General features: G+C 35.7%; 1 protein-coding gene across 6 annotated transcripts in view; it reads right to left on the reverse strand.

Annotated features, from left to right (window-relative positions):
• The window catches only part of KIZ (kizuna centrosomal protein), a 212,402-nt gene that overhangs the window by 178,451 nt on the left and 15,349 nt on the right, over positions 1-18,602 (reverse strand). For all 6 annotated transcript variants that reach the window (XM_020986871.2, XM_020986896.2, XM_020986877.2 and 3 more), the window contains one exon: positions 9,179-9,341. In XM_020986871.2, coding sequence (XP_020842530.1) covers positions 9,179-9,341 — 163 coding nt within the window. The remainder of the gene's footprint in view (positions 1-9,178; positions 9,342-18,602) is intronic.

The raw sequence follows: 18,602 nt of genomic DNA on the forward strand, positions 1-18,602 counted from the left end.
GTATAGCCTATATCAGATTGTGTGCTGTCTTGGGAAGGGTGGTGAGGAGGAAGGGGGAGAAAAATTTTAAATTCAAAAGCATATGGAAGTGATTGTTGATAAATCAAAATAAATTAATAAAATTTAAAATTTTTTTTAAAAAAAAGATTATGGGCAAAGGCACATGTCTTTATTACTCTCTCCCCTCCCTAGAAAGGCATATACAATTCTTCATGACCCCATTTGGGGTTTGTTGTTGTTGTTTTTTCGTCAAAGATACTGGAGGGGTTTGCCATTTCCTTTTCCAGATGGGGAACTGAGGCAAACAGGGTAAAGTGACTTGCCCAGGGTCACCCAGCTAGTGTGTCGCTCTGAGACAGAGTGATAGATGCATTGTTTTAGTAGCAGGTGATTTCACCAAGTGGAGAATAAACAGAACAAGAGAGTTCGACTAAACAGAATTTAATTGTTTAGGTAAATTAGCTATGCAACTCAAAAAGTAAAAGTTTAGCAATTAATTGGTATTGCATAAGGAAATTTGTACAGGAAAGATTCAGTGGAGTGTTAGACTAGAATATGGGGGGGAAATATGAGATGGGCTTAAGAAAAGTAGCAAAGATAAAGTGAAATAATGAATTAGAGTATAATAATACAGTTTTGAAGTTTGTAGGGCTTTAATCAAAGTCCACTGGAAGAGAAGAAAAAACAAGAAGGTTTAAACAAATAGAGATAAGAGGAGAATAAGTGGAATCTTAAGGAAGGTGGAGCCCCTTTGTACTGACAGTGTGAATGGAAGGTAATAAGAAGTAAGGGTTTAGAGTTTTAGAGAGGTTTGAGGAAGTTTTTGATCCCACTGAGATAATAAGGATATGAAAAACTTTTTGGAAGGATGCCTGTTAGCAATTTCAGATAAGACAATACAACATCTATCAAACAGAAACTATAGAAATAAATTTGCAGCACAGAACTGAGTCGTTGTGGTTTGGTCGTTTCAGTCTTGTTTGACTCTGTGACCCCATTTGGGGTTTTCTTGGCAAAAGAATTGAGTAAAGCATACTCAAAGTTTGTCCTTGAAGGAACTAGAAGGGTGTGTTTCCATCCTTAGAGCCTCATGGGCTCCAAAAGAGGGATATGGGGATGTAGGACTGCCACCATAAATCTCTGAATATTAGCTAACTCAAAGCAGTGGGCTCTGTAATTTGAGGCGTTGGAAACTAATGGCCCTTACGAAAACTGAAATTTTGATTACCAATTGTTACTGTAAATCCAGATTTGATTTGGTTGGTTTGTCCTGAAATTAAATGGTCTTATTTAAAGATGGATGTGTTCTCCTATTAACATAATTGTGGGAAATCAGAACTTAATGCCAAATCTGCTTGATATTTGGCATTAAGGCAATATGCTTGGCAACTACATGGATCAAGAAAATGTGAGTGCAAATCTAGTGTCAGACACTTACTAATTTTGTGACTCTGAGTAAGTCATTTCACCTCTGTTTGCTCCAATTTCTTCATATATAAAATAGGGCTAAAAATGACACCTATTTTCCAAAGTTGTTGTGAAGTTCAAATGATATAATAATTGTAGAGTATACTTAACATAGTGCCTGGCACATAGTAAGTACTATAGGAATGTTAGCTATTATGCTTTTATTAAGTGTAATTACTTAAATGATTCAATAATTTTGGCTTTTGAGTGCAATTAGTATAGAATTAGTATAGAATGGATAAGATAATTCTATAAGAGTATGCAGAAATACATTCAACTTAATTGATGTTTTTTGGCTGGGAAAAAGTTTTGTGTTATGTTTTAAAATCCATAATAATACTGTTTATATTATTGTCAGGCTTCTAATATTTTAATTATTATTTTTGGAAAATTATTGCCAGAGAAATTACATCAATCTGAAAAATCATACCCAGAGGGTGATACAATTGTATTACTAGAAAATTAACTTTCTCTTTTAATCTGGATGCTTTTAATTATGAATTGAGCTATTAAAGAATGTGGTAATAATGTTTGAAAGTGTTAAGTTTTTAATTAGGTATATTTTGCTTTAAAATGGTTAAAGTGTGAGGGCACTTTCTATTTGGGCAGGGTCATAAGATCTTATCAGCATTGCTGACAGCATGTTATGATATTCTAGAGCAATGAAGTTGTTTGATGAGAAACTACGACCTCTCACAGCTCAGGTAAAAGGGCTTACAAGTTTCTGTAAAAAGGAGTGATTCTTATCTGACAGACTGGCCATCACTTATGAAAATTACAAAATCGTACTTGGAAAAGTACATACTGAAGTTATGTCTTTGAATCAACTTAGTATCTATACACCTTAGATTTAAGCATTTTATTTTTGCCTTAGAAGTTAATAGGCAATATGGATACTTATTAGTCTGGAGGCTTGCAGCAAGTATTCAGAGTCTGTGAACTATCTGATATATTCATTGTATGTGTGAAACTCCAGAATGTGATTATTCTTTATTTTTAATGATTGATTGATTTCTATTCCAGGATGGATTTAAACTAAAAAGGATGCATATGGCCTTGTAGTGTTTATTATTAATTGTCATTGCAACAACCTGAGAAAAATAATAAGCTGTGATTAATGGAACTTGCTATTTGAGGTGAAATCTCTTGGGACTATAATTTAATACTGTTCTGAGTTCTGTGTGTGTATACATATATATGTATATGTATGTATATATACATACATATCACCAATGAGGGGATAGGATGATAGGATAGAAATGAAAGTTTTTATTTTAATGGAGTAGTAAACTTCACTTTGAGAAAGCAACAAGATTAGATTGTTGTCCTTAAGAACTATGACATATACATATGTATGTGTGTATACATGTGTATGTGTACATGTGTGTGTGTATCTATGTATGTGTATTGGCTTTGAAATGTTTCCAACGGGATACACAGGCTTTAAGTATGTTTTAGTAATAAGTTCTCAGAATTGGAGTAAGGATTTTACATTTAAAATCAACTTAATAATTGTAAAGAAATATTTAAATAATTTTTTTCCTGTTTTGAAGTTTGTCTGATAATATTTAGAAACCAAAGGGCTCATTTTATAAGTTTGATCTTCATGAATGCTTTTTAAGATTCCTTCTTCAGCCCACAGATGGCATTATCCATATCAGTCAGGTACAGGCTTCCAATAAAGATAGGAAGAGCAAGTGGTATGTAAAAACTTAAATTCTCTGAACTTTCAGATAAATTGTAAATTCCTAATTTTCTAAAATTTAATTTTTTTGTTGCATTCTCAGTTCTGAACTGTCTCCCTTTCTCCCTTCCCACCCTGCACTACAGAAGGCCACCATCTGACACAGATAGATAGATGACAGAAAGAAAGATAGATGGATACACAGACAGACAGATAGATAGATAGATAGACAGATATAAAACCATACTATGCATACTTCTATTTATTAGTTCCTTCTGTGGAGATGGATAGCATATTCCTTGTCAGGTCCTTTGTAATTTGTTTGAATATTTGTATTACTTAAAATAGCTTAGTCATTTACAGTTATTCTACGAACAATATTGCTTTTACTATATATGATGTTCTCTTGGTTCTGCTCATTTCACTCTTCATTATTTCATGTAAGTCTTTCCATGTTTTTCTAAAATCAACCTGCTCATCATTTCTTATAGCACAGTAGTATTCCATCACAATCATATACCACAACTTGTTTAGCCATTCCCCAACTGATTGGCATTCCTTCAATTTCCAGTTCTTTGCCACCACAAAGTGCTACTAAAATATTTTAGAACATACAGGTTCTTTTCCTTTTTCCCTAACCACCTTGGGAAACAGACCTCATAGTGGTATTACTGTATCAAAGGGTATTCACAGTTTTATGACTTTTTGGAAATAATTCCAGATTGCTCTCCAAAATAGTTGGATCAGTTCACAGTTCCACCAAAAGTGTATTAGTGTCCCAAATTTTCCATCCCCTCCAACACGTCATTTTCTTCTCCTATAATTTTAGTCAATTTGATAGGTGTGAGATGGTATGTCAAAGTTGTTTCATTTGTATTTTTCTAATCAATAATGACTTAAAGCATTTTTATATGACTATATATATATGTACAGATCTATCTTTGCTTTCTTCATTCAAAAACTGCTTGTTCATATCGTTTGACCATTTATCAATTGAGGAATGACTTGTATTCTTATAAATCTGACAAATTGCTCTATATATTTGAGATGAGACCTTTATCCTGGAAATTATCTATAAATGTTTTTCTCCAGTTTTCTGCTTTCCTTCTAATCTTGGCTACATTGGTTTTATTTGTGCAGAACCATTTTAATTTAATGTAATCAAAATTATCCATTTTATATCTCATAATGCTATCTCTTGTTTATTCATAAATCCTTTCCTAGCCATAAATCTGATAGTTAATATGCTCCACATTCTTCTAATTTATGTGATATCTCCCTTTATATCTACATCACATATCCATTGTGACCTTATCTTGATAAATGGTATAAGATATTGGCCTACACTAATTTCTGCCAGACTGCTTTCCAGTTTTCCTAACAATTTTTACCAAATAGTGAATTCTTATCCCAAAAGCTAAAACCTTGATATTTGTCAAAAACAAGGCTATTATAATCATTTACTACTATGTATTGTATGTCTACTCTGTTCCAATGATCAACCATTCTATTTCTTAGCCAGTATCCAGAGAGTATTGATAATTTCTGCCTTATAATACAGTTGAAGATTTGGTACTGTTAAATCCCCTCCCTTTATATTTTCCCCTCATTATTCCTTTGATATTCGTGACTTTTTGTGCTTCTAAGTGAATTCTATCATTTTTTTCTAGCTCAATAAAATAATTTTTTGGTAATTAATTTGAGATGGTATTGAATAAGTAGATTAGATAGAAGTGTCATGATTAAAAATGTCAAGACCAATATCTTCTGGACAATTATTATATTGGCTCTGCCCACCCATGAACAAATAATATTACTCCAATTATTCAACTCTGACTTTATTTGTATAAAAAGTGTTTATAATTATGTTCATAGGTTCCTAATTTGATGTCCTTCTTATACCTCTGTTGTTAATAGGGTTGTTTCATAAGGTTTGAGCTGGTTTTCACCATATAAACTAGTTAGTGGAAAACTAAATTTGAGGTTGTACTAAATTGCATTGAGTCTCATGACTGGCAAGTTTTAGCAACACTGACTAGGGAAACTTTCCAGGTGACTTGGAACCAGAGATGCAGATATGCTAGGAGAAAATCCCCCCCAGAGCTGCCCTAAGAATGTGGCTGATTGCAGAATTTCCAAGGGAAGATGTTTCTAGGGACTAGATGACTATATGACTATTATGTGACAGCTGGGACTCAAGATGAAATATGCTAATTAAATCAACTTTGGAAGTGGGTTGCTAGAAACACAGACATTTGATATTATTTAATATTGATGATCATTACTGTATTTCTTTGGCTCTAATGTTTCATAGTGTTCATGCTGCTTGCAAGAGGGGTATGTCCAAACTGCTTTTATTTACTGTTTGGGAATCAAGGTCATTCCTCCTGAAACTTTTAGTTAATTAAAAGTCTGTCTTCTGTTAATATTAACCTCATCTGACCAAAACTTGACTTATGGAATAAGAGGGTTAACAGTTTGATACTCCTCAGGCTGAAGCCAAAGGATGAGTGTGAGCTTTCCAAAGTAATTTAATTATTCATTAATTCCCCTAGCTAACTGTGTAAGGTAGAATTTACCTGATGTCTTGGTTACCTTGGTGATATGTAAATCTCCCCTCTCAATTATTCTATTGTAACCTTTTAAATATAATTTAATCTGTAATCTGACCCAGTTTACCTAGAGAGTTTATTTAACTTTTATGACATAAAAGGAACATGGGATTATGGTTTTTTGTGATTATTATTGTTCAGTCATTTCAATTATATCTGACTCTTCATGATCCCATTTGGGGTTTTCTTGACAAAGATACTGGAATGGTTTGCGATTTCCTTCTCTAGGTCATTTTACAGATGAGAAAACTGAGGCACACAGGTTTTAGTGACTTGCCCAAGGCCACAAAGCTAGTAAGTGTCTCAGGCCAGATCTGAACTCAGGAAGATGGGTCTGAGTCTAGGCCCAGCACTCTATTCACTTCACCAACTGGATTCCCAGTAGCATATATGCATTTTTTCTTGCTCTTGTTTTCAATACCTGGGAAATTTCCCTATACTGTGTAGTGCACTTGTGTCCCAGTGCAAGTCTAAGCCCCCTGACTCACAGGCCCTGAGGCAATTCCTCAAATTTTGATCTCTGATGAACAGATACTAGGAGAAGTTTGTCACCAATCTGGTCCCTTTAAACAAAATAAGCAGTGAAGAGGACAGCATTGACTTGGATTATTTTAATAAACTTCCTTTGAGATCTTAACTCAGCTCTCTGTTTATGAGAATAGTGGACTTTTAAACGTCCAAAAATAGGGGAATTCTGACTAATACTTCATTATTTATTATTTATTAATATTGTTCAAACCTAGTTTTATATGGATAGAAAATTGTCTAACCTAAAGCTTACCACAGAGGGTCAGGCTGACCTTAGAGACACTCCAAGGAAGCCAGATGGCTGCAAAGCAGGCTTAAATCCCACCCAGGTCTTGTTTTGAGTCCACTCAAAGTTTGTGATTTGGGTTCCCAAAATTATATTAAATGTTTATATTTAACTGCTAAAATACATCTCAAACAACCTTATGTGGGAATTTTTCTTTTCTGGAAGCTACCCACATGCAGTTCATGTGCTTGTACCCTTGGGTAAACTCTATGTAAGATTCAGAGACTGGCAAAGGCAGTCACACTTTTTCTAGCTCTCTCTTCTGCTAAGTGACTAATAAAATTCTTTATAAAAATTTTTCAGGTTTTGGGTTTGTTCTCAGCCAATGCCAAAGGAGTGAGAATCTTATCCTCAAAGCAATCAGACACCACTGAAGCTTCATGAGCAGGGGAGTGATGTAGTCACATCTGAACATCAAGAATGTCAATTTGCTACAGAGAACTGAGTCAAATTTATAGAATACAAGTCATTCCCCAATTAATAAATGGTCAAAGGATAAGAACAGGCAGTTTTCAGATGAAGAAATCAAAGCTATCTATAGTCATGTAAAAAAATGCTCTAAATCACTATTGATTAAAGAAATGAAAATTAAAACAACTCTGAGGTAACATGACAAAGCAGGAAAATGATAAATATTGAGAAGATGTGGGAAAATTGGGACAGTAATACATTGTTGGAGGAGTCTGAACTGATCCAACCATTCTGGAGAGCAATTTGGAACTACACCCAAAGGGCAACCAATTTGATCCAGCAATACCACTACTAGGTCTGTATCTCAAAAAAATTATTAAAAAGGACATGCATAAAAATATTTAGAGCAGCCCTTTCTGTGGTGGCAAAGAACTGGAAATTGAGGGGTTGCCCATCAACTGGGGAATAGCTGAACAAGTTGTGGTATAGGAATGTAATGGAATACTATTATTCTATAAGAAATGATGAGCAGGCAGATTTCAGAGAAACCTGGAAAGACTTAACATGAACTAATGCAAAGTGAAATGAGCAGAACCAGGAGAACATTGTACAGAGTAACAGCAATATTTTAAGGATGTTCAACTATAAATGACTTAGCTCTTCTCAGCAACACAATGATCCAAGACAATTCCAAAAGACTCAAGGTGGAAAATGCTATACACATCCAGAGAAAGAAGTGATGGAGTCTGAATACAGATCAAAGCATACTATTTTCATTTTCTTTATTTTTTCCGTAGTTTTTTTCTTTTGTTCTGTTAAATGACTAATGTAACATGATTAATATGGAAATATGTTTTACATGGTGACACATATATAACCTATATCAAATCGCTTACTGTCTTAGGGAGGAGGGGAAGGAGAGGAGGAAAAAAATTTGGAATTCAAAATTTCATAAAAGAATGAATTTTTAAAATTGTCTTTACATTAATTGGAAAAAATAAAATACTATTTAAAAGGAAAAAAAAAGAATATCAATTTGGTAGCCAAGTGGAAGATAGAATGCAGAGAGGACAGCACGGACAGGAAGAGTCCAAATAAGCGGTAAGTGCAGTAGTTTAGGTGAGAAGTGATGAAGGTCTGATCTAGTTAGGTAACTATGGAAGTGGAAAGAGAGGACTAGACCTGAGAGATGTTGTGGAGATAAAACTGACTAGATTTGGCAACCTATTAATGATGCCAAGGTTGCAAACCTGGACATAAAAAGTAATGTGAGAAGTTGGTGATGTGGAACTGGAGTCAGGAGATGAGAGACAGATATAGATGAAATAAGAGACATTTACAATAGAGATGACAATTGAATCTAAGATCACAGAGCTTTGGGGCATATACAACCTTAAGGGACAAGAAATGTATGATGTTCCAGTAAAGGAAACTTAGAAAGAATGGTCAGTCAAGTTTCAGGAGAAACAAGAGAGGCAAGTTATCTCAAAAATTGAATTTAGAGAGTATTCATGAGGAAGTAGTGATTAACAAAACAACACGGAAGGTGAGGACTAAGGAAAGATCACTAGATTTAACAACTAAGAAATAATTTTTTAATATTTAAATTTTTATATAACATTACTAAACATATTCCACAAAAACATTAACAGAAGTACTCTCCTTAAATAAATTCTAGTAAAGCAAACTGCTTTATGAAATGTGAGTTGTATGAATCACTACTGAGAGATATTTATTTGAGACTAAGTACCTAGTATTTACTTACATGCTTACATCCTATTTTCTCTGATAGAAGGTTAACTCCTTGAAAGCAAGATCATTTCACTTTTGTCTCACTATCTCCAGCACCTAGTGTGTCAGAGTGGGCTAGAGATTGAACCTGTTGTTTCATTAGTATGAAATGGTAATGAAATTCTCTAAAGATACAGATTGGCAACTTCTCTACAACTTAGTAGTATTAAAGTGTTATTTAGAGAGTAAATGACTTGTCTAGAATCACACAGACATGATGAGTCAAGAGGTAAAACTTGAACTCAGGTCTTCCTTCCTGATTTCAAGTCCAGCTCGCTAGCTATTGTATCACATAGTGGGCCCTTAATAAATGATCGATGATTGACTGATTCAGAATCATTTCCTACTAATTCCTATTTTTGAAAGTAGATAAGTAAAGGCTATATAACAACATTTTACCTTCATTTTCTGAAGTCTGTCTGTATTTCTGGTGAAGCTTCCAATATGGAGCTGAATCTGATGACATTGTTTTAAATATTCTTGGTTTCGAACATGAGCCTTTCTTTCTGATTCACATATTTCTTTCAGGTATTTCTTTAGTTTTATATACTTCAGTTTAGTTCTAGAAAACAAATGCAGATTTTAAAAAATAAAATTAGATTTTAAGCAACAAACTTAAGAAAATATTTTCACATGTGCATAGAATTATTTTAATACAATATTCAAAAAGCATGCTACCTGGATTATTCTGCCCTTAATACTTTAATTTCAAAAGCTGAAAGTTATATCTCTATGGGAAGAAAATTAAAGCAGCATTCCTTAAGTATTACACTGGCTAGATATGATCATAGCTTTCCTAAGAAACTTATACAAAACTATATTATATTATTCATGGCATAAAGACCTAGTAAGATTTACTTCATACACTCAAATGTGATTTTTAAGTACTATTGACATAGACATGTTAAAATAAATAACATATTAGCAGTTTTACCACATGGCAGGCTATTTTTAAATTATCAGCTCAATTGGAAACAGGACGAAATAGCAAACTACAACTCAGAAAGCATTAAAAGTGTCTAATTTTTAATTGTTTAAGAAAGGTTGCATTTAGAAAACATAAATAAATGCTTGCTATAAATTATAAGCTAACTTTCATGAAACTGTCTTCTAGTGTTTGGTATCACAAAATAGCTGACATTTATAAATGGCTTTAAGGTAATGTGCAAAGTATTTTACATATTTTCTCTCTCTCTCTCTCTCTCTCTCTCTCTCTCTCTCTCTCTCTCTCTCTCTCTCTCTCCCCCCACCTCCCTCCCTTCCTTCTCTCCCCCTTTCTTTCTCCCTAACAACCTGTGACATACGTTCTGCCTGTATTTTTGTCCCCACTTGAGTCTCTCCAAAATTAAAGTCCAGCATTCTTACTTTTAAAAAAATTTAGCATTTTATTTTTCCCCAATTACATGTAAAAACAATTTTCAACATTTGTTTTTAAAAATGAGTTCCAAATTCTCTCCCTCCCTCTCCACCTCCCTCATTAAGAAGGCAATTAGGTTTTGTGTGTGTGTGTGTGTGTATTAATTCATTTATTTAGTTTTCAACATTCATTTCCACAAGATTTTGAGTTCCAAATTTTCTCCCCGTCTCACCCTTCCTCCCACCTCAAGACTACATGCATTCTGAATACCCTTCCCCTAATCTGCCCTCCCTTCTATTGCCCTGCCCTTCTTTTATACCCTTCCCCTTCTATTTTCATGTAGGGCAGAACAGATTTCTATACCTCATTGTCTGTATATCTTATTTCCCAGTTGCATGTAAAAACAATTTTTAACATTTGTTCTCAAAACTTTGGGTTCCAAATTTTCTCCCTTCCTCCCTCCCCAGCCACTCTCACTGAGAAGGCAAGCAATTCAATACAGGTTATACATGTGTAGTCATGCAAAATACTTCCATAGTAGTCATGTCATAAAAACTAACTACATCTCCCTTTATCCTATCCCACCCTGTATTTATTCTATTCTCTCTTTTGACCCTGTCCCTCCTCAGAAGTGTTTGCTTCTGATTACTCCCTCCCCCAATATCCCTTCCCTGCTATCATCCGCCCCCACCCCCTTTATCCCCTTTCCCTCTATTTTCCTGAAAGGTAAGATAGATTTCCATACACAACTGAGTGTGTATGCTATCCCCTCCTTAAGCCAAATCCAAGGAAAATAAGATTCACTCATTCCCTCTCACCTCCCCCCACTTCCCCTCCACTGTAAAAGCCTTTTCTTGTCTCTTTTATGTGAAATAATTTACCTATTCTACCTCTCCCTTTTTCTTTCTCCCAGTATAATCCTCTCTCACCCCTTAATTTTATTTTTTAGGTATCACCCCTTCATCTTCAACTCACCCTGTGCCCTATCTATCTATCTATCTATCTATCTATCTATCTATCTATCTATCTATCTATCTATACATACACATAATTTTTTCCCCTCCAACTACTCTAATACTGACGAAGGTCTCATGAGTTACATATATCATCTTTCCATGCAGGAATGTAAACAGATCAACCTTAATAAGTCCCTTAAGATTTCTCTTTCCTGTTTACCTTTTCATATTTCTCTTGAGTCTTTTATTTGAAAGTAAAATTTTCTATTCAGCTCTGGTCTTTTCATCAAGAATGCTTGAAAGTCCTCTATTTCACTGAGTGTCCATTTTTTTCACCTGAAGGATTATACTCAGTTTTGCTGAGTACATGATTCTTGGCTGTATTCCTATCTCTTTTGCCCTCCAGAATATTATATTCCAAGTCCTCTGGTCCCTTATGTAGAAGCTGCTAAATCTTGTGTTATCCTAATTGAGTTTCCACAATACTTGAATTGTTTCTTTCTGGCTGCTTGCAATATTTTCTCCTTCACCTGGGAACTCTGGAATTTGGCTACGACATTCCTAGGAGTTTTCCTTTTGGGATCTCTTTCAGGAGGTGATCGGCGGATTCTTTCCATTTCTATTTTACCCTCTGGTTCTAGAACATCAGGGCAGTCTTCCTTGATAACTTCTTGAAAGATGATGTCTAGGCTCTTTTTTTGATCATGGCTTTCAGATAATCCAATAATTTTAAAATTATCTCTCCTGGATCTATTTTCCAGGTGAGTTGTTTTTCCAATGAGATATTTCACATTGTCTTCTATTTTGGGGTTTTTTTTCCATTTTTTTTGTTTTGTTTTGCAATGTCTTGATTTCTCATAAAATCACTAGCTTCTGATTGCTCCATTCTAATTTTTAAGGAGGTATTTTCTTTAGTGAGCTTTGTGGACCTCCTTTTCCATTTAGCCAGTTCTGCTTTTGAAGGCATTCTTCTCCTCACTGGCTTTTTGGACCTCTTTTGCCACTTGGGTTAGTCTATTTTTTAAGGTGTTATTTTCTTCAGTATTTTTTTGGATCTCCTTTAGCACGCTGTTGACTTCTTTTTCACGATTTTCTTGCATCATTCTCATTTCTCTTCCCAGTTTTTCCTCTACTTCTCTTACTTGCTTCTCAAAATCCTTTTTGAGCTCTTCCATGGCCTGGGACTGATTCTTTTTTTTTTTTTTTGGAGGCTTTGGATGTAAGAGCTTTGACTTTGCTGTCTTCTTCTGGTTGTATGTTTTGATCTTCTTTGTCATCAAAGTAAGATTCTATGGTCTGACTTTTTTTTTTGGCACAGTTTGCTCACCTTCTCAGCCAATTACTTGAGTTTTAAACTGTTTGTTAGGTAGGCATCTACTTCCAGTGTGGAGAATGTACTGTCCTAAGCTTTGCAGGTTTTGTGCAGCTGTTTTCAGAGATACTTCTAGGGACCTGTAAGTTTTCAGTTCTTCCAAGGTGGTATGACCAAAGGGGAGGTGTTTACTCCTTTCCTGGCCTATGCTCTGCTGTATGAGTGACCACAAGCACTCTTTTCTGCCTTGGAACTGGGAGGAATATTTCCTCTCCACTGCCACTACAAGCTCTACCATGCCAGCTCTCCTTCTCGTTCTAGGACTGCCACCAAGATCCAAGCATGGGCAAAACAAGAGAATCCTGCCTCTGTGCCAGCAAAGAGATCCCTGCAATCCTCCTCTAATCATAGGCTTGATCCCTGCTGTGTCTGTGGGCTGAGAGCTCCTAGAAGCAGCTACCGCCCCAGGGCTATGCTGGGACTTGGGCTGGACCTCGATCTTCTCTCACCCAGATCTGACAGACCTTTCCCACTGACCTTCTAAGTTGTCTTTGGTGTTTGTGGATTGATAAGTCTAGAAACTGTGACAGCTGCCCCTGATTCAGTCCTCTGACACCTGCTCCAGGTTCACTGAGGCCTGGTCTTTGCCTGCATGCCCATGCTGAACTGCCTTCCTCTCCCAGCCTGGCGTAACAGACTTTTCCAATCAACCATCCAGGTTGTCTTGGGCTAGAAATTTGTTTCACTCTGTCCTTCTGTGGGTTCTGCTGCTCTAGAATTTGTTTAGAGCCATTTTTAACAGGTATTTGGAGGGGTTTGGGGGAGATTTCAAGCAAGTCACTGCTTTTACTCCACCATCTTGGCTCCACCCCTGAAGGCAATCAGTTTTATATAGGTTATATATGTGTAGTCATGAGAAACATATTTCTATATTAGTCATGTTGTAAAATAAAACACAGATCAAAATAAAACCCCAAGAAAAATGAAGAAAGTTTAGAAAGTATGTTTCACTCTGTATTCACACTCCATTGCTTCTTTCTCTGGGGATGGGTAGCATTTTTCACCGTAAGTTCTTCAGAGTTGTCTCAGATAGCTATATTACTGAGAATAGCTAAGTCATTCACAGTTGATCATCTTACAATATTGCTGTTACTGTGTACAAAGTCCAGCATTCTTCCCACTGTGTCTCAAGACACATATGATAATTTTTTTTTAATGTAAGTTCTTGAGGGCTGGGACTTTTGTGTTTTTTGCCAGTCAGTCAGTAGCAACTGGAGGGAGGGATGGTATCAAGGAAGGACTAAAATAGAAGATGAGTTGAGCTTTGAAATAAACTAGGGATTCAAAGAAATGGAAATGAGGAAGATGTGCATTTCTGGCACAGAAGCAACCTGGGCAAAAGAGGAGAAAAGAATGAACTATCACAACAAAAATGTGTTTGGCTGTACTGCAGAATGAAAAAAGGGAAATTATTTGTGAAGCTATAAAGGTAGGGTTGAACCAGGCTAGGAAAAACCTTGAACAGTTTCTATTTTACTCAAGAGGTAACAGAAAACTATGGAAATGTATTCAGCAGGGGAGTGACATGACTTGTACTTTAGGAAACCAATTTGGCAGCAGTATGGAGGATGAACCTATCCCAGAGACAGATCTGAAGCAAGGAAACCAACCAAGATACTATTATAATAGTCTAGAGGAGAAATGATGAGGGCTTGAACTAGGATGAAGTGAAAAGAAAGGGACAGATGCAAGGGAAGTTACAGACTTAGAACTGACAAGATGTAGCAATTGATTAAATATAGGTAGTGAGGGAGAGTGAGAAGTTATGGGTGACTCTTCAGATTGTGAATTTGGGCTACTGGAAAAATGGAAGTGACCTTGACATAAACAGGAAAGTTTGGAAGAGGGGTGGATTTGGGGGAAAAGAAAATGAGTTTTGTTTTGGAAACATTTGGGTTTGAGATGCCTTTGGGACACATCCAGTTAATAAGTCTAATAACCAGTTGGTGGTGTGGAACTGGAGCTAGGAGAAAGACCTGGATATTTTAAATTTGGAAGCCATCAAGATAAAGATAAAAATTAAACTTGAAGTTGGGCTGGGATGATAATAACTGACAAAAGAGGAAGCAAAGCTGCTCAAATCTTTGTTTTTATTTTATCTGAAAAAGAAAATGACTTGTACACTGGAAATGACAGAACCAAAAGGATTGAGAGGAAGTTGATACCCAAGATGAGTAAGGAGATAGTAAGAAGAACCTAGCTACTCTAGAGGAAGTCAAGCTTCCTGTCCCAGATAAACTGCATCCTCAACTTCCAAAAAAACTAGCATATATGATTGCTGAGCCACTGCTGGTGATATAAGAAAGATCACAGAAGACAGGAGAGGTACTACAAGACTAAAAATGGCAAATGTTATCCCAATTGTCAAAAAGAGGTGAAGAGAATAGAGTAAAAAATATAGGCCTATTAGCTCTTTTTTAGGTGAGGCAATTGGGGTTAAGTACTTTACCCAGGCTCACACAGCTAATAAGTGTCATGTAAGCTCTTTTTTTAAAAAGCTAATTTTTATATAGTACTCGAAGGTTAACTAAGCAATTTACAGTATTTTCTCATTTGATCCTCATGACAAATCTGGTAAGTAGGTGATATTCTTATTCTCGTTTTGCAGATGAGAAAACTGGGGCAGATAGAGAGTTAGTAACTTGTCTAGGGTTACATAAGTATCAAAGACAGGATTTAAGTCCAGGTCTTCCTTACTCCAGATATAGCACTCTATCCACTGAGCTACCTAGTACAGCTTTCCTGGGAAATCTCTAGAATGCACTGTTAAAGAAATGGTTAGAAAATATCTAGAAAGAGAGGGCTAATTGTAAAGAGCCAGCATGGCTTCATCAAGAACAGGTCCTGCCAGACTAACTGTATTCCCTTTTTTTTGACAGGGTTGCTAAGAGAGTAGATGAAGAGAATGCTGTGGATATAGTTTACCTAGGTTTTAGCAAATCTTGTGATAAAATATTTCATGCAGTACTTGGGAAGAAGATGGAAGATACATGGGTTAGATGATAATATAATCAGACGATTTCAGAACTAGTTGGACAGCTATACTAATAGAGTAGTTGTAAATGATCCAATGTCGACCTGGCAGGAGGTTTACAGTGCAATAACCCAAAGATCTGTGCTTGACTCTGTACTGTTTAACATTTGCATCTATGACTTAGATAAAGGCATAGATGGTGTCTTCATCAAATTTGCTTATGACATAAAGCTGTTAGAAATTGCTAATATAATGGATGACAGAGTAAGGATCCAAAAGGATCCTGACAGGCTAAAGTATTGAGCTGACTCTAATAATATGAAATTCAATAGGGACAAATGTAAAATCTTGCATTTGGGTACAAAGAAATTAACTTTGCAAGTATAAAATAGGGGAAGCATGGATAAATAGCAGTAGTTCTGAACAAGATTTTGGAGTTTTAGTGACCTGCAGGTTCAATATGGTTTTTTTTAATAGGGAAAGGGAGAAAGGAGGCTAGCAAAACTGATGCCAAAAAAAGACGGTCATTGAAATATTTTCTTAAACACACAGAAAAGAAAAGAATCAAGTTCAAAACAAAGCACAAACAGGACAATTTTTAAAGTAATGTAAGGGATTCATTATATACCATTTTTTAAAAAGTGGTATTAAATGGAGATTCATGGTTTCATATACAATTATCTTTTTGTGTTCTATTACACATATTGAAATGTTATTTTTTAGTGCTTAGGTTTCAAGTTAAAAATTTTTACTTTAACAGAAAAACTATCAAACATCAAGAAGAATAAAGACTGAGAAAATGGAGTAAGATTCAGCAATTAAATGATCGACATCTTTGGGAGATGATTGAGCTAATTAAGGACATTCAGAAGCCAGAGTTGAGAAGTGACCAAAAGAAAAGGAAATGGAAGAATTGAGAGTAGAAGTTTTTTCTAGGAATGTGGCCATGAAAAATAGATACAAGGATATACAAAGGGGATAGCAAAGACAAGTAATGGGTTTTTTTTAAAAAGGATAGGAGAAAGCTAGGCACATTTGCAGACAGCAGGGAAGAAGCCATTGGAAATGGAAAATAATTAGACAGTGTGGCTGACTGTGGGAGCGATGTAGTCAAGAAGATAGAAGGGGATAAGATCAAGGGTAAGTGTATTAATGTTGGCCTTAGTGAGGAAAAAGGCCTCTACCCTAGTAGAGACCAAATAAACGAAGAAAGAATCAGGGATGATGTCAAATGGTTTTGAGATGTAGAGATGGGGACAAGAGGGACCTCAACTAGAAGTCCTATTTAAAGTTGAGCTGATAGTTTTACAATAAGTTTGTCACATGATGAGGCTGCTAATAGCTGTGAATGGTCTCTAGTTTTTCAGTAAAGTATGAGACAAGATTGTCTGCTGACAGGTGAGGAAAGGAATAGTGTGAGGGACTTAATGAAAGAAGGTCTGGAACAACTGTTTTGGGAACTGTAAGAAAAAAATCAGTTACCAGATGAAATTTGCATCCATAAAGGGATGAAATTTGCATCCACAAAGGGATGAAATTTTCAAAATTTGTTAGAACAGTAAAATGCCTTGTCCCATTGCTGCTGGAAATTTAGTATTTCTATCATTAGCAGATTACATTATTAAGCAGTCTGCATCAAGGGGAAAAAACCTCCAAAGATAGGAGGGAAAAAATCCACCTTCAAAACAAGAAATCTTAGAGATTTCTAAAATGACTCAAATTAAGACCTCCAAATATCTCACCACAGACCAGTAATTTCCAATAAATTCTTTGTATTTATGCTAGCATGCTAGCAACTGTATGCTTTCACATAATTATCATCCTTCAATTTCCCCTCCTGACTGGATGCTTCATGACTTTCCTTCTCTTCCACCCCCACCACAGCTCGATAGTCTCCTGCTATTTCCTCTCCAGATTGGGTTGGTTGGGAACCAACAACTGAAGTGGGGATAATGCTAGCAGTAGTGGTTTTTACAGCTTGGCCTAGAGCCACGCATGTATATATATATATATATATATATATATATATATATATATATATATATATATATAGACAACACTCAGTAAAAATTTATTCGTTTTATTTTTCCTTAGTCCTCTACAAGTATCCACCCTCATAGAATAAACCTCCATCCAAATTCTAAGGATATTTTCTCTAAAATCAATCCCCAAATCTGACTGTTGAAGTATATAAATTGATCAAATTATTCAGAATCTACTGTCCTATTTTAATGTCTCTCCCTGAATTCTCTAGTGATCTACAATATATAATTATAACATATAATATAAGAATAAAAATAAAGCTTAGAGACAGCAATAGCCAAATCCTAACAAACTTGGGGCTACTGAGTAGGAAGAGCGTATGTATCTCAGACTATTTTAATTTCACTGTTCTATGAATGTATGAATAATCACAAAAACTACTTTATACTTACTATGCTGCACCTCTTTGCCACTGTCCTGTCTTCTCCTGAAACTGGACACTAGAATAATAGCAGTTCCCATACCAGTCCATGACTAGTTCACTTTCTGAGACTGAGGCATCTAAGGCTCTACTGTTCTTTTTACTATGGTCCATATGGCTGTGTTGTCCTTGTCTTTTCCATTATTGTCAGTAAAATGCCAAGTAAGCCATAGATTTAAGGCAGGAAGGGACCTCAAAGATCAGCTAAACTAATCTCTCTTCATTTTATAGACAAGGAAACTGATGCTCAAAGAGGTGGGCAGAGGGCTTCTCATTTCTTCATTTCCCACCAGGCTGCATTCCTCTGGTCTCTTCCATCATGCCCCAAGCTGGCTACCTTCTCTCCCCACCCCTCCCTTCTTTTCAGCTCTCTTTTCTATGTTGTCTTCCCCACCAGAACGTAGGTTCCTTGAGGACAGGGACTGGCTTTAGATTTGACTGTATCTGTATTCCCAGAGTTTAGCACAGTGCTGGCACGTAGTAAGTACTTAATAAATGCTTGTTGACTAACTGACCATTGCCCAAGGTTACTTTTAAAGTAGCAGATGCAGATTTGAACAAAAGATCTTTTGAGTTAATATCCAATACTCTTTTCACTAAAGCACAACTACCTCTAGATTTAAAAGCCAACAGATAATTCTGATAATTAAGATATGGATATGTTTAATAAATAATAAAAACAGGACAACTGGCCTTTATT

Source organism: Phascolarctos cinereus, unplaced genomic scaffold, assembly GCF_003287225.1.
Source record: "Phascolarctos cinereus isolate Bilbo 61053 unplaced genomic scaffold, phaCin_HiC Scaffold_2;HRSCAF=192, whole genome shotgun sequence".
Lineage (NCBI taxonomy): Eukaryota > Metazoa > Chordata > Mammalia > Diprotodontia > Phascolarctidae > Phascolarctos > Phascolarctos cinereus.